Here is a 24,380-nt window from a genome sequence, read left to right as displayed (position 1 = left end):
GCCTCAGCCCTACTGGTGGTGAAAGCCTTGGGGTGCAGGGGGGGCGGGGGGCGGGTTAGGGACCACCACCACCCCTTCAGCTCCATGCTCCACCCCAACCTTCTCCTTCTCCATGGCTCTTTCTGCTTTTACCCCAGTTTCCACTGGTAGAAGGGAAAAAAGGCAAACCCCCAAATGTCATCTGGACTTTCTTCTAAGATGCCAGTGCTGCAGATGCCATGCATCCCTCAGTCTGTCCATCCATCTGTCTATCCACCCATCCATCATTCATCCATCCATAATCGTCCATCTATCGTCTGCTCATCTATTCATCCATTCATCAGTGCATCCGTCCATCCATCCATAATTGTCCACCCATCCACCTATCCATCCATCCATCCATCTGCATCCAATGTTAACGGAGACCTCACATTATGCTAGGCCCTTCCAGGAGTGGGCCCATCAGGAGGTAGTGAGTTGCCTGTCCCGGGAAGTGTCCAGAAGGAGCCAGTTGGTCAAGGAAAGGCTGGACTCACCAGTGGCCACAGCCGAATCCCCTGGAGGAGCTTGTTAAACATCCAGATCCCCCACCGAACCCCAGACCTGTGGGCTCAGAATCTCCAGGGCTGGACCTTGGGCACCCGCATTCCTCATAAGATCGTGGGAGACTCTGACGCAGGTTACAGCCTGAGAGGGGCTGTGCAAAGCCTCACCCACCCGCCACTCTTTCAGGTGCTCAGAAACATCTGAGGAACAAATGAATTGATGAAACATTAATCGTTAACAGAAGGAAGTCTGGCCTGTCCCTGCAGGGCCGGGGGTCCTCGTGGCCCGCCTCTGGGCAGATTCTCCAGTGCCCTGACCCAGGAGGGGCTGCTCCCCCTTGGTCTGTGAGTCTTAGAGTTGGGATGCTCTGCCCCATCAGAGGGGTTCTCGACTCGTGCCAGGGGTGTACAAGGGTGTGTGTGGCGAGGGTGAACACAGCACCTCTTCCTGCTTCGCCAGCTTTGCCCGGGAATGTCTGTAAAACCAGATTTTATACCAACAGCAAATACTCAAACGTGATGAAGCATAATGCACAACTTGTATGAGTTTCAGAGATAAAGTGAGAGGCCTCACAGAAGTTCCAAGCTCGCAGTGGCCCCGGAGGATGTGTCCCCAAGCCCCAGGGGAGCGGTGTTTCTGGGGAAGAGCCAGAGAAGCTGGCAAGGGGAGGTGCCCTGAAGGCCACGCCTGGGCCTGGCGCCTCATCCAGCCCCACGGGGACCCCTGGGGGCACCTCCAGCTGGCAGCGCAGCAGCACAGCAGAGCACAGCCTGGTCTCGGAGCCCCTTCCAGCAATGTCCCCATCAGATCCTCGCTGGGAGCCGCGCCCCCACCCTCGCTCCTCACAGTGGGGGACCAAGCTCTGCATATGAAAGAGGAGCCTGACAAACCCTGACCTTCCCCACGTCTTTACCTAGAACTCCCAGATTTCAAACCGGGCAGATATCAGAGGCGAACGCAGGACCTCAAAGCGGGAGGCTGATTAAAGGGTCCCGCGTCGCCCAGATGCGCCACTCCTGTCAAAACAATCTTGGTCGTGTTTGGAAATGCTCACGGTGTTTGAAAGATGTTCATTAGATATGAAAAAGGCGAAGATTTCACATGAAGGAGAGGCTGGCGGCGTGGGCTGCGCTTCCTCCCCAAGCCGTGGTTTTGAAAATGGCTGGAGAACGTGAGGTCCTTGCTGACATCCATCCACCAGGTAGGACCCTGGGCTGGGCGTCTGTGCCCCAGTGGGGAATCCTGATGGCACAGGGTTGGACTCATGGTCCCTGGGGTCCTCCCCTCCACCCTGTGGAGCCTCGGTTTCCCTCTCTGGAAAATGGGGATGGTACAACCTACCGCACACGGGCGTGCAGGTTGAAGGGCTCCGGGAAGCCCCCACTGCCCACAGAGCCCGGAGGGAGAGGTGGGAGCACGGAGGGGAAGAACACAGGGCGGTGAAGACCAGATTCTGGAACCCAAGCGCCTTCCTTTGCGCTGGCCTGTGTGGTCTGCATTTTCGCCTCACCGTGACCCCGTCCTCTGAAACACCCTCCCTGTCCCCAACATCCAGTCAGGCCCCACACCCTGAGGGTCCTCCCCTTCCCTCTGTCACTCACTTGGATGATTGACTGGCACAGCCCCTCGCTGTCTTGCCAACTCCCACCCCAAGGTAGGGGCCCTGCCCCCAATACCTGTGCCTGGCCGGCTCCTCACCCCCAGGGAGAAAGAGCGGGTCCTCAGCCCGGCATTCGAGGCCTCTCCAGACTCTCCCAACTCCCCGCTCAACACTGGATCTTTTGGCAGCAACACACACCCACCCCTACTACAAGGCTCACCTGTGTTACCACTTATTATCAAATCCTCCTTAAATTAATTACCAGCTGACCCCATGCCGGGCCACAGGCAGCCCTCAGGAAAAGCAGCGATGTTGAAAAAACATTGTACTTTTATCAGCACTGACTTAATTTCAAAGATTGTTTACATCCGTACAAACGTCTGCCTATTTCTGGTTCCCACACTGAGCAGCTCTAACAGATGGGAGGATCAGGTACCCAATTCTGAGATTTTACATGGCACCGTGTGGCTTCCAGGTACCAGGGTCTCTTCCAAGACGGCTCGGAGAGTCTCGGATGGGAAACGTGTGTGTGGCCACGCCTCACCCTCTCCTGCCACGTGGCTCTGCCTGGAGCACCCTGCCTGGCATGGCAAATGTGCCCACCTGGCCGCACCTGGGCTTTCCTACCCCCAGGGTGCCTGGAGCACTAAATGAGGTGACACCTGGGATGTGATGATCAGAACAGTGCTAGTTCATGGTGAAGACCTAAATGGATGCTCCCCTGACGCTGTAAGCTCCAGAGGGCAGGGGCCTGGCACAAAGCCTTCTCAAGTGAAGGAGCAAATGAATGGATGACCTGTAGTCTGCATCCTAGACCGGATCGATTCCTCACTTGCTGTCCCCAGGAGACCCTACCCTTCCCTCTCTGGCATCAGCTCGTCTCGTTCTAATACTTTGTGCCCCTGAAAATGCTAGGGATGCGGCAGACAAGCCATGTGCCACTCGCCAGCCAGGTGTGACCTCCCGTGACCTCCCACCCAGGTGTGGGCCCTCAGAACCTGGGATCTACCTGCTGAAGCAGGTCTTCTGGGCCAACTGTTCCCAGGGGTCCTGGGCTGCTGAGATGGGGCAGGGGGAGGCCGAGGGACCCATCTGTACGGTGCTCTGTGCCCACACTGATGGGGACCCCAGGGGTGCCTGGCTGTGAGGACCATCCGCCCACTCAGCAAATGTTTCACGGGGCCCGCCGATGCTCATGGGAGTGCTGGCTCCCCCCTCCCTCCCTGAGGCCCAGGACAAGCCCCAGATCCCATGCAGCCCACGGCTGTGAGGTTGGATGGCCTTTTTCCCCGAGTGGCCGGGCACCGGGCACCCTGGGTGTTCCTGCACCAGAGGGCTCATCGGGACCCAAGCCCACTTCCTGGCACACTGTGGGCTGGTGCCCAGAGAGGAGTGACACCCTGAGGGGCTCCAGTCCCTGCTCGCCAGGTGACCACAGGGATGTGGTGTCACCTCTTGGAGCCTCAGTTTCCTTACTTGTCAAATGGAGATGATAAGCCTGGTTGGGAGGACTTTTCAAGAGTTTTCCAAACATCTTTTAAGCCTTGTCTTCTTTGTTAGCTCACCTCTTGGTGAGTTCAGTGATTACAGAAAACTGGAATAAAGGGCAGCCCTGGAGGGACACTGGGTGGACACTGGGCTCCTCGACACAGTTCATCCGGAGCCCAACACCATGCCTGAACACAGTGGGCCCTCAGGAGACGGTTCCACCCGTCCTTACACCACGCCACCCTGGGACTGACTGTGTCTGTCCTCACCAGTCAGGGTGGCCAGCTCAGGGGAAAAAGAAGGAAGGATTCATGCCCTGTGGCCAGGCCAGGGGTTGGCAGCCGGGGATAGCCAGTATGCCCTGAAAGCTGTACCCGAGGGGGGTCGGCCCCAACTGGACTTGTTCCCTAGTCCCCAAGAGGCGGTGTGGGGCCCTGCACGGGCCCTGGTTGTGAGCCGGCCTCACCTCCCACCCCTGGTCCCAGCCCGAGGCCGCCCTGTCACTGCTGCTGAGCGAGCAGGGCCTGCTCTCCCAGCCCCACAATTTGTCTTGCAGCTGCTGCCGTTGCTTGGAGCGAGACACTTGCTTGTAGCTTGTGAGCTGTGTATAGGCAAATCTTTCATTTTTCTTTCATTACGGCGGCGTGTACTGTCACTTAATTTTTATGTATGCAATCCTTCCTGACAAATATGATCTGCTGCCTGGTAATTCGTCTGACGCTCATTCTGTTCCGTGCTCTAATTACGGCTCCGATTCCTGACACCGAGGCAGCCGCTCTGCCACCGCTGGGTACCGCACCTGTCAGCCCGGCCATGGCATGACTAATACCCTTTCATGCCAGCCTTGTGTTAGCAAATACAGAGGCGGGGAGGGGGTTGGGGGAGGGCGAGGCAGGAGGAGAGAGATTTGCATAAGCCCTGCCGAGGGTCAGCAGCCTCGGGAGAGGTGGTTGCCGGGGCAACGTGGCTGCCACCACAGCATCCCCCACATAGTAGGTGTGCAGAGATGCTGCAGATGCATAATTCATACCCATGCACAGGGTAAGAAGGAGCCCCCACCCCTGCATCCTCCTGAGTCACGAGGCAATGGCAATTAGTTCAATCTCTTGCCCGATGGAACGTGTGTACAAGACTTAGTCAGCTGTTTGCAGAACCTCGCCAGCGAAAGGGGGTCTTTCTCCAGCGTCTTGGAGATTTCAGGCCCTGGGCTTCGGCTCTGTGTGGTCACCATTGTGGAGCCTGGCCCTTGGTTCTAGGAGGGTGTCCTGGCAGCCGGGCCTGGCCGAGTCCCCCTACAGGCCTCCCAGCTCGGTGGGCATGCCCTGGACTCGGGCACACAGCCCCAGGAGGGCTCCTTCCACCCACCATGGGGCCAGTCAGCCGCTCGGAGGCCCTGAGCCCGGCTTACGCAGGCGGCCCTTTCCCAGGTTCCAATTCCTTCTCATTAATATAATAAGTGCACCAGTCCAAGTCGATAAACTCACACTGTCGGCCGAGCCCGTGTTTCTGCCCGATCCTAATGATGTGATCCTAACCGGCTGTGACGAGCAGTGCCGTCCTCTCCCCAGCGGGACAGCGCGGGGCTGGGACCTGCCTGACAGGAGACAGGAGGCAGTGGCTTTCACTCCTCTCTTGAACGGTTCCCCTTGAATTTCTGGCCTTTTTGAAGCTCTTAAAGCAGAGAGGTGAACAGTCCCAAAGTGACTGGCACTGATTTTCACAATGAAAAGGGTCCGAGAGGATCAGGAAGGACAAGGCTCTCTCCCAGGCACGGGCGTTGGTGGCCCGGCTCCGGAGGGAGAGCCAGCTTCATCTTCCAAGGCCCGACCTGGCCCGGAGGAAGGCGTGGGCTCGAGTCCGGCCTCTGCTGCTCCGTGACTCAGGACTCTCTCGAGCTCCCTGGAGTTCAGCTTCCTCGTCTGCGAAGGGCAGACCCTGCGGACCCCGGGGCTATTCGAGGCGTGAATGAGATGGGGTCCTGCACCAACTCTGCTTCTGATCTAATGGAAGAGCCACCACCTGCCAGCTCCCAGGTGTCCTCCAGGGTCAGACGGGGATGAGAGATTCGAAACAGCCACAACCACACACACACACATGCACATGCATGCACATCCCGTAAGCAGCTTGGCGCCGTTGCCCTCTGGAGTTAGCACATCTCTCCGATGGCCTGCTCTGCCCTGAGAGCCTCCGGCCATCGAGACCTGTATGAACAGTGACAGTTTCCACCAGGAAAGTGTGTCTTCAGGAAGCACCTCTGCCGTCACCAGAAGATGCCGTGTGCACGCGCAGGGTGCCGCAGGCACTCAGGATGGGCAGACGGGGACAGGCCAGCGCGGGCCGTGGAGTGGGGAGGGGACACGGAGAACAGAGTGGTTTTCCAGGGAGGTGGCCAGCCTGCACCGGAGCCCAGCACCCTGCTGGGGACTGGGGTAGCGCACAGGGAGGTGGGTCCCGGGAGCACCTTCCCCCGAGAACACCCTCAAGGAGCCTGGATGGGCTTGGGTAAGGTGGATGCCAGTGCCACCTCTGTGACAGGTTCCCTCACAGCCTGGTTAAATGCTGACATGTCTTGTCATGCACAGGAGACCCTACGTCTGCGTCCCACAGGTGGCTTTGCTGGTCTCTATATCCCAACTAAATGTAAAATTCTCCATCGTCCATCACTCAAGTTTCGCATTCCGTTACGTACCTGGCATATGGATTCTGAAACTCCTCACTGCTTCACGTGACCCGAAACACACATCTGACCACAGCTCTTCCCGCATCCAGCCCTTCAGCGACCCCGCACTCTGGGACGGTGCCCGCCCACCGAGCTGGGCACTCAAGGCCCCACCCGCCTTCCTTGCCACCCAAGGTCACTTGGACCCTGCTCTCCAGCTCACCCCGCTCCCTCCCCCAATTCCCCACCGGCTCCTGTTCACTCCTCACAGTTCAGCTACGATGTCACCTCCTACTCAGCCTCCACAGCTTTAAAACTTCCTGTTTAAACGCCAAAAACTGGAAACAGCTCAAATGTCCCCCGGAAGGAGGACTGGACCGAGTGTGACACGCCCATACAATGAACTGCACAGCGATGGGACGGATGGGACGGCAGCCGCATCAATGGCAGAGCCACAGCTCCCCACTCCAGGGGAAGGGACGTGAGGCAGCTCGAGGGCGCAGGGAAGTCCCAGCCAGGGAGCCTCGGGCCTCGGTTTACTCTCCTCCTGGCCACCGTTCTGAAGAGGTGAGTCAAGTCAGGTTCGAAAAGGCATTTTCCTGCACTAACTAACCTAAGGCACGGTGGGGAGAATGTTCGCATCTCCCCCACGGTCACCCAGGCCCAGGCTGCTGGGCATGGACAGGCCCCCTTACCTAGCGAGTGGGCTGCCGTGGTCTCGGAGCTGAAGAAGCGGCCCAGGCCGAGGTCACCAAGCTTCACGATGCCCGTGGCTGTGATGAACACGTTGGCAGGCTTGATGTCTGCAGGGGGAGGAGAAGGGGGCCAGGGTGGGTAGGGAGGGGCAGGAGGGAGAAGGCAGTCTGGGGTTGGGCCCTTCAGGGGATGGGGGCCCAGCCCTCAGTCCTGCTCCCTCACGGTGAGGCCCTGGCCCTGGCTCTGCCCAGCTGTGGGACCTTGGGAAACTTAGCCTCAGTTTCCTCACCTGTAAAATGGGTCTAACTTCACTACTTCACAGGGCTGCTGTGAGGTCTAGGAGGGCAGGGGCTCTGCGCTGCTGTTCCCCCTTTTACAGCTCTACCCCTGTGCCTAGAACGGTACCCAGCACAGAGCAGGCACTGATAAAGCCAGGAGGAATGAAGAAATGGAGGCATCGCTGAAGAAACCTACGTAAGCTCCCAGCCCCCTGCCTGGCACCCAGCAGGCTCCTGCCTTACAACTCGGGGTGATGCCAACTTTCCGAAACACCCCTTTGTAGGTATCTCATCTCCCTTGCCCAGCCAACTCCTATTAAGACTTCAAAGCCCGTATTCAAAGTTCCCTTTTCTGGGATGCTTCCCTGGCCCTCCTAGGCAGAGCGGGCAGCAGTACTGGAACTGGCCAGGACTGGGCCACCTCCTGGGCCAGCCCCTTCCCCCCACCTTTGCTGCAACCCCCCTCTGCACTGGCCCCGAGCTGTGCTGGGGGCTGGAGATGATGTGCTGAGCGTGGCCCCTGTTCCCCGGGGCCCAGGTAACTATCGGGCATGTACCCTCACCAAGGGGAGGCCCCTGACACAAGGGGTGTGCATGCAGTCGAGCCCGGGGTCTCACACACGCCCCTTTGGTGACGCTGCTAAGGACAGGCAGGATGCTCACACCCACCTGTCTGGGGAACACAAAGTGGTCCGACTTCCCAGTGGATGTCCCGAGGGGCCAGGAGGAGCCGAAGGGAAAGCGGGTCCCAGGGCCCCAGGGGCCCGCAGCTGGGGGTGGCACGTACCTCGGTGCATTACTCTGCGGGAGTGCATGTGCTCCACGGCGCTGCACAGCTGTACGAAGTACTTCCACACCGTCCTCTCGGGGATGAGCCGCTTCTGCTTCTTGAAGTACTGTGGGGGGACAGACAGACGGACGGGCCTAGGCGACAGGCCGGGAGGAGGGCAGCCACAGGGTACTGCCCCCAGCCTGTCCCCCACGGGCAGCAGTGCCCGGCTCGAGGTGGGGGGTCAGGCTGCTGAATGCGGTAAGCGTGGAATGCAGGGTGCTCTGCTCCCATCTCTGCGTCTGCTTCAATTGCCCTCTGAGGTCCTCTGCCCACCCCACCCAGCAGCGAGCTCCCCGAGGGTGGGGCAGACCTCACCCAAGACGGTGGCACCCAAGACGGTGGCACCCAAGACAGGCTGGGTGGTTAAACCACAGGGGCCCCACCTGCCCAGAGGGGGCAAATCTCAGCACATGTGATCATTAACAAACGCGCAGGAACCTCAAGGAAATGGGCTTGACATTCTCAAATGCACCCCAGTTTCAATGGGCATTAATCGACTTCATTGCCTGAAAAAACATTTAATGCTCCAGAAAACAAAACAAAAACCAAAAACCACCCAGGCTGCACTGGGTGAGCTGGAGGGAACCAAAGGTCCTGGAAGGAGAAACTGGGAACACGTCTTTGTCCACAGTTCAAATTAACACTCCCCAGGGTCTCCTGTGAGCCAGGCCTGGGGTGATGGTGGTGATGGTGGGGGCAATGACTTACACACCAGTAACCTGAGTACCAGCTGCCTGTTCACCGGCTTTTTGCTTCGAGCGACCATCTTTTCCCACAACAGCCAGAGGCAAAGCCCTGGGCCCATGTGTCTGGGCAGCTGCTCTGGTGCAGGGAAGACAGGATGAGCCAGGACGCACCCCTAGCCTCGGAAGGGGCACAGGGTGGAAGACAGCACCTTAGCTAGCATCTGCTAAGCACCTGCCACGTGCAGCCACTCTGCTGGGCCCTGAGCAGGGATGACTGTACCCACCTTACAGGGGAGGAAACTGAGGGCCACACAGGAGCTGGAAGGGGCAGAGTCATAGCTCAACCCCAAGCCTTCCGCCTAGAAAGCCCGAGCTCTTAGACCACTTCTAACGACACTAGTAACCACCTGATGAGGGATCGAGCTCAGAGAGGTTCAGGAACTTGCCCAAGGTCACCCAGCTGGAGCACAGAGCTGGGATTGGATCCGGGCACCTCTGACAGTGGGACAGTCGCTGGCCTGGCACTAAGGCCCCGGGGCTCTTCTGAGGCTCCATCCTGGGAGAGGGACCTGACAGGTGAGCTGCCCCAGGCTCCCGGCACAGACCCCCAGCACAGGACCCCCATTCCTCCAGGGCCACACCAGGCCCCCGAGGTGGGCCGGGCGGGAGTGTTCTTTTCGCTGTGATGTTAGCTAATCCTCAACACAGCATTTAAGCGGGGACGTGCACAGCGGCGAGGGGTGATTTGGTAAATGTCACGTCCTGTAAGCGCGTGTGACATTTAGCGGGAAGGCGCAGAGTCTCTGGTGGGTTTCGGGGCAGTGGCAGCTCCCGGCTCCACCGTGTGTCGTAAATAATGCCGGTGCCGCGGCTGTGGTGGCGCTGCTCGGCCGCTGAGGCTACAGGCCCTTGGGACACAGGTCAGCCTGGTGGGCAGCCATGGTGCGGCCCCAGGCCGGGGCCCTGGCAAGGCCCCTGTTCCCCTCAAAATCCAGAGGCAGCCGGAGGGTGGGAAAGGCCAGGGAAACCGAGCTCCTACCAAGCCGAAGAACTGTGCAGGGTGCCTTACAGATGGGGAAACTGAGGCACAGGGACATGCCCAAGGTCATCCAGCAAGTGTGTCTGACTCCGGGCCCAGGGTCGCTCTCTGGCCCTGCCCCGCGTCTCTCACTTGCTGGGGGCAGCACCCAGCCAGGCTCTGCAAGTGAAGGGCCTGGAGCCAGCACAAAGGGAATAAGAACAGGCAGGGGATGGGGAGCGAGGAGGGGTGGGGGGCCTGGTGACCATGGGAGGGGAGGCGCCACGCCAGGGCAGGAGGAGGAGGGCTCAGAGATAGGAGGGCCTGGGGCACCTGGAAGCTGGGCGGGTGAAACCCAGTGGGTGAGTGACGGACTTGAACTCTGAGTCAGCAGTGGCCTCTGGCGAAGTCAGGGAAGGGGTGCAGGGTGAAGGGGAGGGCGGATGGGCAGAAGGAGCCCCCACCCCAGGCCAGGCTCTGGGGGTGCTGGACACCCACGTGCCTCCTTCCTCTCTTTCGGCTGGAAGGAGCTTTCCCAGCCCTGAGGTCCCACACTGCCCTCCCCTCTGCGTCCAACGGGACTGCACGGGTGGAAACTGAGGCCGGGGAAGGGGGAGTTGATTTGCTTGGTTACCCCGTAGCCCCGACTCTGACTCCTGCCCCGCTCCATGGATTGAGAGGCCGCGACGGGGTCTGGGGTCTACTGGGGCTGACGGGGTACGGCACCCTCCCCGTGGGCCACATTCCAGGGTTCTTCTCCATCATCTCGGCTCCTCCTCCTGTTCTCCCCGCCTCGCCCCACCCTCCACTTGGCATCCTGTCTTTCTTGTACAGCACAAAGCTCGCCAGGTTTACTCCCTGCCGTGAGTCTCAGGAAGCTTCTTGCTGACCTCGGGGCAAGGTCCCGAACGGCCCTCCCCTCGGCCCCCCACCCCACCCAGCACGGTCCTAGACCAGAGTGCTTTGTGGACCCCTGTTCTCATCCCTCTGGCCTCTCGCACAAGCTCCTCTGCCACTAGACTGCGAGTCCCCCTCAGGTCTCCGCTCAGTGTCACCTCCTCCAGGAAGCCTTCCCTGGCTCCCGCAGGTCCTGAACTGGGCTTATTCTCACCAGCTTGTGACTGACCCTTCGTGGGTCTGCCCTCCTGTCAGAAGGCGAGCCCCCAAAGGCAGCGCCCGCGCGGCAGCACCCCCAGGTCTCGGCACAGGGGCTGGCACACAGCCGGCGCGGGCTGCAGGCATGTTCCGCAGGAGAACGACACGTGAAGGAGAAACAAAGTGGGAGGCGGGGAAAGGAAAGAACGAAGACATGACAGAGCACATCTGTTCCCACCAGGGACCCGTGCGGAGATTAACATCCCTGCAAACGCATTAATATGTCAACGAAAATATAAAATCAGGTGATAACAGCTCAAGTAATGCCGCTTCCCACCGACGCCCGTATTCCTAGGAGCCAAATTTCAGAAGAGCAAGCGCCGAGCAATTGCTCAATCCCCAGTGCCTGGTGCGAAAGACAGCGAATCCGTGTCTGGTCCCGTCTGCAAGTGTGGCTGCGAGCACGGGAGGGGCTCAGAGGCGGACAGACGGGGCCGGGGGAGGGAGGCGATGGGGCCCCATGACAGCAGCCTGCAGAAGCAGGTCAAGCCAACAGAGCAGTGAGGGCCTTGAGGGAGGAGAAGGGAGCAGACCTAAGGACTCGGGCCTGGGGGTCCCACTTAGCGGCTGTGCTGCCTCAGACAGGTGACTAAACTTCTCTGAGCCTTGCTATATGAGGAGAGTGTGGACTCAGTGAGTGATGCATGTGCTCGGCATGGTTGCGGCCCACAGTAGGTGCTCCATCAGTGGGGCTGTGATGGTCCCTGAGTCCAGACTCACGGTAGGCCTGGTCCTGAGCCCCAGGAGGTGGGGCAAGGCGGACGGAGCGGTGTGGGGCTGCCGTGGGATGCAGAGCAAGAGCCAGACCTGGCGCTGAGCCTGCCTGTGGGACGTGGCAAGTTGCTCAACCTCTCAGAGACCCCTGGCCTCGGCCATCACACGGGAATGAAAATGCCCCTCAAGCGCTGGAGGGGCCCTAAGGAGGTCATCTTGGGGATGATGTCCATTGGAGGGTCCCATGCTATGAAACAGAGACCTGGGCCACAGGCACAGCTCTGTGCCCACACTGCTGGATATCCTCAGGCAAATCTCTTAACCTCTCTGGACTCAGTTTCCCCTTCTGTAAAATGAGGCAGTTGGACCCACAAGACACGTTCCCAGATTCCATGAGCTGGGGTCTGACCTAACATGGGGTTCTATTCCCCACTCCTTCTTCAAGGCAGGAGAAGCAGCCCACGAGCCCGTGGGCAGGCTGGGACAGTAGAGGCGGCCAAAGGGGTCCTTTTGGTCCACGGCTGGCCCTTGCCCAGCAAATGGGGACAGGGCTCGAAAGGGCACTCACCAGGCCACAGCTGAGACCTGGGGGCATCGGCAAGGGGGGGCGGAGGGACCCCGAGGGGCCGCCTCTGTCTGAGGCCAGAGCAGGGAGGAACCGGGCCGAGGAGGGGCTGCCAGAGCCCGGGTAGCCCCCAGCCCCCACCCTCCCGCCAGGCCCTCACCTTGATCATCTGCGAGAGGTCGCCCGCGTCGGCCAGCTCCAGCACGATGTTCAGCTCGTTGTCCTCGATAAACGAGTCCAGATACTTGATGATGTTCGGATGGTTCAGTTGCTGCCCAAAGAGAAACAAGAGGCAGTGGAACCAGTGAGAGACGGTACAGCCCCCGTGCCTGCCCGTGCTGGCACCCAGCCGGCCCCTGGCACTGGCTGGAGACATGAGTGTCCTGGGGGAAAGACCTGCGCTGGGGAGTCAGGCAGACCTGGGTAACACAGGGGAAGCCATTTTGCATCCCTGAGTCTCAGTTTCCTCATCTGTAAAATGTGCATAATGTTGCAAAGAGGAGTCATGAAGATTCGATGGGGAAATGCTCTTGAAATGCCTAACATGGTCAGTGCACAGAGCTAAGACTCAGTAGATGCTTGTGGACACGATCCTGGCAACTGTTTCTAACTGAAACGAACTGTTGACACCACAATGATTCCAGGATCTGGGAAAGCAGAGCGGACTCAAATATTCTGTCACAGCATGGTCGGCCCATCCACACGGGGTCCCATTAGCCGACAACCAGAGGCCACGGCAGGGCACATTTTCTAAAAGGCCCAGAAGCTGCTAGAAAAGGGATGCATATCTATGCTGCATGCTGACCTGTGCTTGTCCTTGGATTCTAAAACTAGGAGGAATCTCGCCAGACATCACCCAGCCAAGGCATCTCCCATCCCCAGCCCTGGCCGGCCCATCTTGCGGGGCTATCCTGCTGGGCCACCCAGCAAATGTCACATTACAGTTTGAGCTTTCCCGTTCAGGTCTATGATCCATTTCAATCTTTGTGTACAGCGTGAGGGAGAGGTCAAGGCTCACTTCTGTCCATCTGGATGTCCAGTTTCCCCAGCACGCTGGATTGAAAGTCTTCCCTTTGCCCACTGAATTGTTTTGGTGCCCTTGTCAAAGAGCCCCTTCCCCAGATTTTGTTCTGGGGTTTCCCCAGGGCGAACACCGACCATCACATCAGCTGCCCTCAGCACACACCACTATCCATACACAAGCTTTTCATTTACAAGAAAAGTATCGAAGTAAGTGAATGGAAAGTGGGAAATGCTTTAAAATCTCTAAAGCACGTTACCAAGTGCTGGTGTTGTTCCTATTCTTTTTTTTTTTAAGATTTTATTTTTTTCCTTTTTCTCCCCAAAGCCTCCCAGTACATAGTTGTATATTCTTAGTTGTGGGTCCTTCTAGTTGTGGCACATGGGACGCTGCCTCAGCGTGGTTTGATGAGCGGTGCCATGTCCGCGCCCAGGATTCAAACCAACGAAACGCTGGGCTGCCCGCAGCGGAGCGCGCGAACTTAACCACTTGGCCACGGGGCCGGCCCCGGTGTTGTTCCTATTCTTATAGATGAGAACGCCCTGTTCCTTCACCCCTCCTCCCGTCTTGGACCTTACCTCATTACTTCATGGGGAAATCTCACCCCTCTTGGGGAGGGCTCCCTGAAACCCACCTAGGTCATCAGTCTGGGCATCAAAGTTTTTCAAATGACTTAGAAAAATTAGAGGGGGGCTTGGGTGGGAGTTAGAGGTTCAGTGGAGGGGGCTGTTCCCTCGAAGTGCTGGCTCCTGGGAGGGAAGGAGGTCCCTCTCCCCACTGCTGGGCAGGTCTGAGGCCAGGAGGTGAAGTAAGTGCCTTCAAACACCCAGTCAGTCCTCAAAGGCACAGGCTGGGGAAAAAGGGTCAACTGGGTGAAATCCCTGAGGCCTGGAAAGGGAAGGGATTGGCCCTGGGCCCAAGCTGAGCTCAGAACCTGGTCTAGGCACCACAGACTGTCATCCACCTGGAGCCCATTCTCAGCCTGCAGCCTCTTGGGGAGCCCAGCTGGGTCAGAAAGGGAACACGCGCGGGCCAGGGGTGTAGAAAGCGCTGCAAAGATGCGGGTGGTTGGGTTCTGCCTGGCAGTGGTTTGTGAGTGGGGGAGGGGCGGCTGTGGGAGGTGGAGGGCCCCCTGCTCTGGCTTCATGCATCTGGGGTTCAGGACAGAACTGTACCTCAAGATTCACTTCAGTGTGGCCCCTCTGGCAGCCCTGGCCAGCCTCCCCCTCTCTTGTGTCCCCACAACCCATGGCCGCCACCTCCTGAGGCTGCAGCATGAACATCTCGTCACCTCTCTCCCCCTAAACTTGGAACTCCCCAGGGTGGCGTCGTCCCTGAGGCCCAGGGCCAGGCCTGGAGTGGCAGTGGCTGCTGAGGAATGGATGATGGCCAGAGGGGGGCATGGCAGAGGTGGTAGAAAAGGGCCCATCAATGTAAGGTCCCCTCTTCGAATCTCCGCCATCAGGGGTCTTGCTCCCTCACACTCGGGGCCTCTCTGGGACCTGGGACAGAACAAGTCTATCTGTCTAGGATCTGTCTTCCTCGCTGGGCTGCATCTCCTGTGCCTAACACACTGGTGCTCGAAATTGTGCTGAATCTACGAATCCATGCCTGCGTTCCAACAGGGCCACCTTCCCGCCCAGCCGGCAGCGTCTGCTCCGGGAGGTTTTGGGTTTCGGGTCTCGGCGTGGACAATATGAACGGTGTTGCACAGTGGCCCCTCTGAGAACTGTGCTCCATTGTTTCGTAGGAAACACCTCGTGCCCTGGCACATCCTGTTGACTTCCCACGGGCAGGCCAGGGAGCGGGACTGGCATTCGGGAAGGAGGCGGCATTGCCCGGCAGAGGTTATAACCATGACGACAAGGGCTGCCTCTGACACACCAAGTGCTGCGCTGAGCCCCTGCAGCACATCTTTTCACCAATTCCCCCCACACCTCTCAACACGGCACTGGAGTCATCACCTCCTTCTGCAGATGAGGAAACTAAGGCCCTCAGAGGTCAACAGCTTTCTCACGGCCACACAGCTTATCTCCGAAGCCCATGGTCGACGGCACTCGGCTGCACGGCAGCCTGGGGAAGGGACAGGCCCCCTCCCGGCGGGCCAGGTTCACGCCACGCTGGGCTTGCCCCACTGAAGGGGTTGCAGTTGCACATTCTGCACCCAGGGACCCAGAACAGGGGCCACCCCAGCGAGCGCTCACAAGTCACATCTGGCCACATCCCCCCAGCTTTCAGCTACTTCAGGGGTTCCTCTGTTGTTCCCACGTTCAAGTCCTGCGTCCTGAGTGTGGCATTCGAAGCCATAATCTGCCCCCCGCGTCCACACTGTCGGGTTCCTCGGCAGGCTCATCTCAGCCTTCCAGATTCCAGGACAGGACTCTGGCCTCCGCTGGGTTTCTCCTGGACTCCCTGGCCCTTGGTCGGCCAGGATCACCCCGGACAGTCACCATTGGCTGCCCACCTCTTCCCCTGCCACCTGGGGGTCCATGAGGGTGGGACTGAGAGCCTAGGGCAGGGCCGGGTGGAATAAACCACTAATCTGAAATCCCGCAGCTGTGGCTTCGGCAGGCGGCCCTGAGACCAGCAGCCCCACTTCACCGAAAGCTGCTGAGCCAGCTCTCTCTGTTTTGTGGGAAGGGAGGAGGATACCAAGTAGGCGCCTACTGTGTGCTCTGCTGCACCAGGCCCTCTCCAGATATTACTGTATTTAATTCTCTCTATCGACCCCTATCCTGTGAGGCAGGTACTCTCACCATTGAGCAGACGGGCAAACTGAGGCTCCGGGAGGTCAAGTCACTCGCTTAGGGTCACACAGTTTATAAATGAAGACATTAGGATTTGAACCCAGGCCTCCAAAGCCCGTACCTTTCCTCCTCCTCCGTCACCCCTGAGGTCCCAGGCAAAGCCCTGAGCCTGGAGAGCAGGGGGTGGATTCCCAGGAGAGAACAGCACCAGGCCAGGGCCAAGGCTGGTCCAGAAAGTTCTGTTATCTCTGACTCTGGGGAGGCCAATGTGGACGCAAATGGGGACGACCACAGACCCCACCCCCACCCCGCCCTGGACAGGCCTGGCACATTGTCTGTCCTTCACACAACCCCGTCCAGTGAGCCCCGCTCCGGCTGAACCAGGGACTTCTGCCCACAGAGGGACCCCTCCCCAGCTGGGCATCCTGCCTCTGCCTGTGGGGGGCCTGGACGAGCCCGACAGGATGACAACCCCGGGCCCTCCAGCACCAGGAACCCTGGGCCACACGCTGGCTGCTAATCCCCCCAGCACACCAGGCTGGCTTTGCCGTCTCCTCTACAGGGGGCGGCTCCTGCGGCAGCGATTTGGGGGCCCTTGGGGGAACGACTTGGGTGCCGAGTACTGCCATCCACAAGCAGGATCAACGTGGGGCAAGGACAGTCAGTCTGGGGGCACCGTGAGGGGTCCATGCTGACTCAGCCACAAGAAAATGAATGAGCCACTGCCCCGAAAAGGGTGTCCTTTCTGAACCTAACGGGCTACAGGCTGTGATGGCCATGACGTGGCCCAGCCTGGGGCCCGGGCCACCTTGAGGAAGCGAGGGGCTACTGGGCCCAGAGCACTCACCTTCAGGAGGCCGATCTCCTTGACGCAGTCCTGCCTGGCCTTGGCGTCCATCATCTCAAATATCTTGGGTGAGACGAACAAGAGAAAGGGGGATTAAAACCCAGCACCCAGCGACCCCCACCGGCAGCCACGAGGACCGGGACTCCAGTCCTGGCTCTCCCACCTCCTCGCCAACGGACCCCCGTAAGGACAACGGCTGGCTTACTGGGTGCCCACCACATGCTGGGGGTGCTGTGCTGACTACTTTATGCCAAATCCTCACAGCGACTCCCATGAGACAGGAGTCACTGCTGCCAACTTACAGAGGAGACTGAGGCCCAGAGAAGGCCCGTGACAAGTGGCAGGCCAGGAAACAGGCTCAGAGCCTCAGTCTTCACCTCTGCCAATGGGGCCAATAGCCCGACCTCACAGGGCGGTCGTGCGGACTGAGTAAGAAGATGCAGGCACAGCAGGCGGCACCATGCCCCTCCCACCCCGGCCCCGTTCGTGCTCCTCCGCGTGGGTCCTCCCAGCACCTTCTGACTTATTTCCAAGGAGCTCCTCCTCAGAAGACGAAGAGCAGAAACGAGCCTTTTCTGCACAGAGGAGCCGGCCCTCCTCCAGCGATCTGGGGCTGCAAGCGGTCCACACATCAACAGGGACACCATCCTGCTGGCGGGCTCCGAGCCGGGGTTCTTTGCCCACCTCCCTACCCGTGACTGCACCTCGTTGCCTCCTCTCTCCTGGCCTCCTCTGCCCAGGTTGTTCATCTCATTCTTTAAGGACAAATGAGCAAATCCAGGACCTTGGGAAGCTATGCTGGAGGATTCAAATCCGTGTCCTGCAGAAACGCGGGCTCACACAGGCCCAGCGGCTCTCGCTGAAATGCTTCCCAGCCAGACTCTCCTGCTTAAAAACGTCTGCTGGACCAGCTTCCTCCATTCAGGAGGGACACGGAGGTCAGCAAGGACGCTCTAGCCCAGGAACAGCAGGGGAGTGCTGACACCAGGGTCGGGTGGACACGGGCCGGCGTCTTGGCTCCCTCTTAGCTCACTCTGGCGAGTTATTTGCATCTCTGCACTGTTTTCCTCATCTGAAAAATGGGACGATAATCCCACCCACAGGACTGCCATCAAGGTTCTCTGAGCTCCTGGCATGACCAGTGTACAGCAGGAGCTCAGTGCACGCTCATTTGTTTTCTCCTTCATGGCCCATGATGAGCTTTCATACACACGGAGTCCACCTGATTCTCTCCACAGCCCAGTGAGGTGGGTACTAATCTCCCTCACTTATGGAGGGAGGGCAGGGGGGGACTGGCCCAGGGCCACAGCATGTAGACACAGAGGCCGGCTCCTGCCACGCAGCCCCGGCCCCACGGTCGGCGGCTCACCTGCACCTTCTTCAGAGCCACCGTCTTCCTGTCCAGCAGGCAGGTGGCCTTGTACACCTCGCTGAACTGCCCTCGGCCTATCTTCTTCTCGATCTGGAAGTCTGCCAGTGAGCAGCGAAAAGACAGGGCATTCGGGTGCCTCTGGAGGGGCGGGACAGAGGGCATCGGTCAGGCTGGAGTGGAAGGCTGGACCTGGGCAGCCGGGGACCTGGGAACGTTGCTCCTTCAGAACCCCAGAAACCCGAGCAACAGCTCTTGAAGGTGCCGTCGGGACTTCAGTCACCAAACCCTCTGAAAGCCAACATCGCCTCCTCGGAGCTCTCCACACCGCTCCAGTGGATCCCCGTATGACCCCACTCTGCAGACAAGAAACCGAGGCTGCCAACCAGTCTCCTCCACAGCACTATCGCCACCCCCACGATCTGGCCACTTGGTGGTTTGCGTGTTTCTGTCTCCCACCCCCAGAAGGCTGGCTTGGTGGAGCCAGGGCCTCGCCCACGTTGCCCACTCCTCAATCCTTCATGCCCAGGTTGGAGCCAGCAAGCAGAGCAGGTGCAATAAACACCCAGCGGAGGGATGTCAAAGGCCTGGGCAAGATCACATAGCTTGGGGGAGGCCCTGCAGGGTCTCACCGGGCCCACGGCCCTCCATGTGTAACCCCCAGCCCTGACCCTGCGAGTCACCATAAGAAGCGGCAGCTTCCCTCCTGGGGGACCGTTCCCATCTCGGAGATGAGAAAACTGCAGTGAACTATGCAGCCTCACATTCTGAGCCCATTCTTTGGATAACCTGCCCCCTTTACGGTGACGCGAAGAACCCAGAGACTTCACACTGACTCTCCAGGGACCAGCACTGAAGCCCACGGTCAAGCTGGAGGACCTGCCCAGGGGTGGAGCTGCCAGGGGAGGCAGCCTTGGCCAGTGTCTGCTGCCCCGCCATGACACATGTGCTCACGTGCTCTCAGGGGGGAAAGGAGTGATGGGGAGAGGAGGCCACGCCTCTGGTCTGCCCCTTGTCAGCCTGGAGAGATGGGCTCTGCTGTTGCCATGTGACAGAGGTGGAAACGGAGGCCCAGGGGGCCAGCCCTGCCCTCGTCACACGGTGACGTGCAGACTTCCCTGCCCTCTCTCCCACTACAGCCCCCATGGGCCACTCTGGGGTCAGGGGTCACAGACACTGGGGACCCTCCCCAGCTGAGTGGTAACATGAGGACAGGGTCTCAGTCATTGCTGGATGCTTCACACGTAGTAGGTGCACAGAAATGTCAGTGGGGTTTGGTTTGGGGAGTGGGGGTGGGGTGAACAACACTGAGAGCCATTGAAGCAGAGGGAGCTGAATTTTCTGACGTGAAAACACCTCTGCCGGGGTCGGAAGCATCCGAGAGGGTGGAAAATCAGGTGACCTATTGGGCTGCGTTCTGGAACTCTCCCTACCTGGAATACCAACATTGAGATCAATGAGCCCCTGGAGACACCTTGGGAACCTTGTGTGACTGGCAGTTGAGTATTGGGCCAGTGGCCTTGGTCCCCGGCTGGTGACCTGGGGCAGTTACACAGCCACTCTGTGCTTCCGTTTCCTCGTCCATGAGGTGGAGCTAACAGAACCATGCGTGTCTCAGAGGGTCATGACGAGGATCGCGTGAGAGCGCCAAGCCCTGCACACAGTAGGTGCTCAGGGGCCGCTGTAGGTACTGCCAGGCGGGGCAGGAGTAAGGAGCCGGGGCCCTGAGCAGCTACTCCCCGGCCCCTGTCCCACTTGAGGCCCAGCTCTGCGCCAAGGAAACCCTACCAGACCCCCTCCTGCTGGGAGTGAGTCATGCGAGGCCCAGCCTCCCTGCCCGCCATCCTGCTGCCTCCCTCCCTCCGCCAGACAAAAGGTGGGCCGACCATTGGCCCTGAAGTCTGGAGGCACAATTACCTCCAGAGGCGGGAGATCTGAAGATGCTCCTGCCTGGGTACCGAGTGGGAGGGAGGGGTGGAGGAGGAAGTTGATGGTCCCCCATGGGTGCTGTCTCTCAGGCAAGTTCTTCAGGGACAGCAGTTAACCTACCTATATACTGAGAGCCCACCAGCATAAAGCAAGCAAGCATTTATTGAGCACTTACTGCATGCAGGCACCATGCAGAACGCTTCCAGTGGCCTGTGAGTAGACGTCATTGCTGTCCCCATTTTAGGAAACTGAGGCTCGGAGGGAGGCAGTGACCGGCTCCAGTCCCCGTGGTGAGTAATGGCAGGGCTAGGACTTGAACCCGGGACCCTGGACTCCGGAGCCTACGCCCTTGGCACTGTACCGTGTGGCCTCCCAACTCAGACTCCGCCTCTGTTCATCCTTCAAGACCCCGTGACCAGCGGGCCTACTTCCTGCCTCGGCCCCACTTCTTTCAGGCACCTGAGCCCCACCCTGTCCCCGACCGTGGGCCTCTCCCAAGGGGGGCCCTCAAAAGTGAGCAAATGCTCAGGGCGCACTTGTTGAATGACACAATGAGAACAGCCTGGCGCATGTGACCCAGCCACCGTCACTTCTATCAGTGCAGCCCAAATCAGACACCCTCAGAAAAGGACAACTTTCTGAGCACCTGGAGGAATCCACACACTCATGAACATGAGGACAAGCTGACAGCTTGGGCACCTACTTGGGTCAGTTACTGTACTAGCTGCTTAGACAGATTTTATAATTTAAGTCTCCCTGTAAAGTGAAGCTTTTAATCCCATTTTATAAATAGGGAAACTGAGGAATGGTCACACAGGTAGTCAGTGGGGAGCTGGGACTTGAACTCCCTGATGATCTAGAACAAGCCACGCTGGGGGGTGACATGGGGCACGGTCCCTCCCCTCTCTGGGCCTCAGTTTCCCCTCTGGTACATGAAGGGTTTGGAGGATGTGACTAAGGTCCTTGCCCTGGGAACACTGGGCTTCTCAATGTGACGAGTGGGAAGTTGGCTGGAGTCCCTGGCATTCTCCGTCCACCCCAGGGACGCGCCTTGGTGGGAGGCCACACTGCCCAGCTCCACAGCCGCCCCCCGACGCCCCCAGAAGATGTGGGTGACATCCCAGCCAGCATCACTGAGACTCCAGCTGCACATCTGCATATGCGATGACCCAGATTTGCATTTCCCGTCACAACCATCAGGCCTAATTAGAGGAATGAGCTCCTGCACGGGGGGGCAGGTTACGGGGCAGCAGCACCCGCGTGAGGGGCACAGGCCCGGCAGGCTCCGGGGGCCACCACTGCCCTCGCAGGGGTCGGGATGGGGCCCTGTCCCGAGGTGGCCTCTGACCAGGTGGGGGCACCATGGGACACGGGGCTCCTGGGCACGGCTGCCTGAGCCAGCTGAGTCCTGATCCTGATTTAACTCAGGGGTTTTGAGTGGAAAATGGAAAGGTGAACTGAGTTCTTGACCCAAAAGGTCAGGCCTCTTTCTGTTACCACCTCCAGGGCCTGCCTCCTGTCCTGGGTCACCCAAGCGAGGTCATCCATAAGGAGGGGATGAGGGGATGTTAGTAAGACCAGCCCCGGGATTTCCCAGGCTCCAGGAGACGAAGTCGGTGGAAAGGGCCTAGGGATCTCTAAGCTGCAGGCAAACTCGGGGCTGGCCCAGAACGGCTCGCACAACGGCAGCTCCAACAGCAATACTCCTGATGGCCTTTCTGACAACGGCTCATCGCATGCTTACTGTCCCCTGTTTTGTCAGGGACCCCATGCTGGCTCCTGGGAAAAATAAACACAACTCCTGGGGCACAGCTTGGCAGAGGGGTGAACCCCACTCTGGCGCTGTCAGTTGTGACACTGGGGCCCATGGGCTTGGGTTCAAATCCCGGCTCTGCCACTTCCTGGCTGTGGGCCTTGGGCAACCCCTCTGGGCCTCAGTTTCCCCTCTATACAGCAGAGATAATGATGGTGCTCCCTTCAGAGGGGGGCCGGGGGGTAAATAACAAATGAAAGCACTTAGGAGAGGGGCTGGCGCATAGGAAATGCTCTCTGTCGGTCGTTGTTGTTATTGGTACTGGCATTGGAGAGTGTCTGTAGGACGGTAGCACCTACTTCCTAGGGGCTGCGGATGAGCGGTCGCGGGGTGAGCACAGTGCCAGGCCTGGTGGATGCCTGGCCCAGGGAACAAGCACAGGGATTTCTTGGCTGCTGTTATCAAGGTCACACCGTCCCCACCCCACCGAGGGTCCGCATTGGGGGCATTTCCAGCTCCGGGCTCTCGAGCTGTGAAAACGCAAATGAATTTTAAAATATAAGAATAAGACCCATGACATCCCATCTCCTTAACACTCACGATGTCGGATGCCACGCTGGGTGTTTACGCCAGCTCACTGAATCTTCACAGCCCCATTTCACAGATGAGGAAACTGAGGCTCAAAGAGGCCATTTCCCCAACATCACCCAGCTGCAGTGAAGCAGAGAGGCTGATGTGCCCCTGCAGGGTTGTGACTTCAGTGTCCCCTGCACAAGTCACCCAGGACTGTGCTAGACAAAGGGATTGCCTAGGGCCGCACAGTGGGCACTGGAGGCCATTTCTGACTCCTCTTCCCTCTTCCCCAGGGTGGAAGCCCCTTAGTTCCCCCTCAGAGGGAGAGGAGATGGGGTGGAGGGGCTGGGAGGAGGCGGCAGGGATGCTGACTGATGCCAGCCGCAGGGGGCCCAAGGGAGGAGGCTGCGCTGCCTGGGGAGGACACAATCTGAGAAGGAGGAGCCTGGGAGCAGCTCCCCGGACAGCTGGAGGAGTCTGGGGGAACCAGGAGCCAAGGAGATGGCCAAGGTCCTTGAGTCATCCCTGCCCCCACCCTCCCAAGAAATGCCGCCAGCCTTCTCAGGACCACCCCAGGACACCCCCGCCCCAGAAAGCTCGGAGAAACCCAGCTCTCTTCTCCAAGTCAGATCAAATTAGGCCACCAACACCCCCCGCCCTGCGCTAATTTGGGTTTAAAATGTTTGAACCACAATAAGCCTGAGCCATCGACAAATCCTTTCTCTTTCTTTAAACAGGAGCATAAAATTACATATTAAAAAAATAAAAATGCATTCACCCAATTAATTTTCTGAAATCTCATTAAAAAATTTAGCCTGACTAAGTCAGACTTCTGACCTGAATTTTAATCATCCTCACACTGGATGGGTCTTTCTTCCCTGATATTTGCAATGCATCATTAATTTTAAGGCAACCGTTTCTGTGATTTTAAAAAGCACATTTCATCAGAATGACATTTCCCGTAAACGAATTTCACCTTTAAAGACATCTGACATGGCGTGTTGGGAACTTCTAATGGATTCAGTCTGTGTGTACATAGCGATGCGCTTTAAACCCGTGTTGCACCAAAGAAGGGCACGATTTACAGAGTCCATATTGTCAGACTCTTTATGAGGCCAACCCTACTCGGCTCTTCGCGATCTGGCTAATTTCAAAGCCAAAGCCCGTCTTCCCTCTGGCAGATCTAGTGGCAGAAGGCGCACCTCGGGGCCACGGGACCTGCAGGGGCCCCTGGCTCTACCCCTCAATAGCGAAACGGACACGTTACTCATCTTGGTTTCCTTCCCTGCACAATGGAGCTCTGAATAAGGCCCACTTCTCCGAGTTCAGGTAAGTGCCAGGTGTCATACTGTAGGTACGCCCACCACCCTGTCTGAGCCCGGAAGTCTACAGGCATTTCCAGGGGCTATCAGCTCAGGGGAACAGTGAGCGAGACACCGAAAGCCTGGAGGATGCCTGATAACAACACCTAAACTCATGTCCCTTGAGCGGCTCCCCCAGGACAACCCCGCCCAAGCGAGCGCAGGGAGGGCTGAGCTGAAACACATGGGTGCGAGAATTGGGAACCAGCGCTGACAACTGACAAAGACTGGAAGGGGGAAAACAGTCCAGAGATCAGCCACCACGCCAGAAGGCCGGATACCTCCCTGACTTCCCTCTCCCTCAGCCTTCAGTTACCACATGCGGTTGGTTTTCCCCACTGGAAGTTTCTGGAAATCTTCCCTGCCCATGTCCGGCCCTTTCCGGCCGAGGCATCCATCTCCCCTGGGTGAGGGCAGCGGCTCCTCGTCTCCTCCTGTTTTCATCTTGCTTGTGCCTCGAGCCTTAGCCACCAGTGATCTTTCTAAAACCCAAACCCCTGCTCAACTTAAAACCCACACTGGGCTCCCCATTCACTCCAGACTCATTTCCGAATGACAGAGGAT

General features: G+C 58.8%; 1 protein-coding gene across 3 annotated transcripts in view; it reads right to left on the bottom strand.

Moving 5' to 3' along the window:
• NEK6 (NIMA related kinase 6) overlaps positions 1-24,380 on the bottom strand; it is an 84,842-nt gene that overhangs the window by 14,445 nt on the left and 46,017 nt on the right. For all 3 annotated transcript variants that reach the window (XM_046683762.1, XM_046683754.1, XM_046683768.1), the window contains exons 3-7: positions 18,201-18,341; positions 16,832-16,894; positions 12,377-12,487; positions 8,034-8,142; positions 6,968-7,075 (exon numbers count right to left, since the gene is read on the bottom strand). In XM_046683762.1, coding sequence (XP_046539718.1) covers positions 6,968-7,075; positions 8,034-8,142; positions 12,377-12,487; positions 16,832-16,894; positions 18,201-18,341 — 532 coding nt within the window. The remainder of the gene's footprint in view (positions 1-6,967; positions 7,076-8,033; positions 8,143-12,376; positions 12,488-16,831; positions 16,895-18,200; positions 18,342-24,380) is intronic.

This window comes from Equus quagga, chromosome 1 (genome assembly GCF_021613505.1).
Source record: "Equus quagga isolate Etosha38 chromosome 1, UCLA_HA_Equagga_1.0, whole genome shotgun sequence".
Taxonomy (NCBI): domain Eukaryota; kingdom Metazoa; phylum Chordata; class Mammalia; order Perissodactyla; family Equidae; genus Equus; species Equus quagga.
Note: the sequence above shows the minus strand (reverse complement) of the source record. Positions and strands in the feature narration are given on the sequence as shown.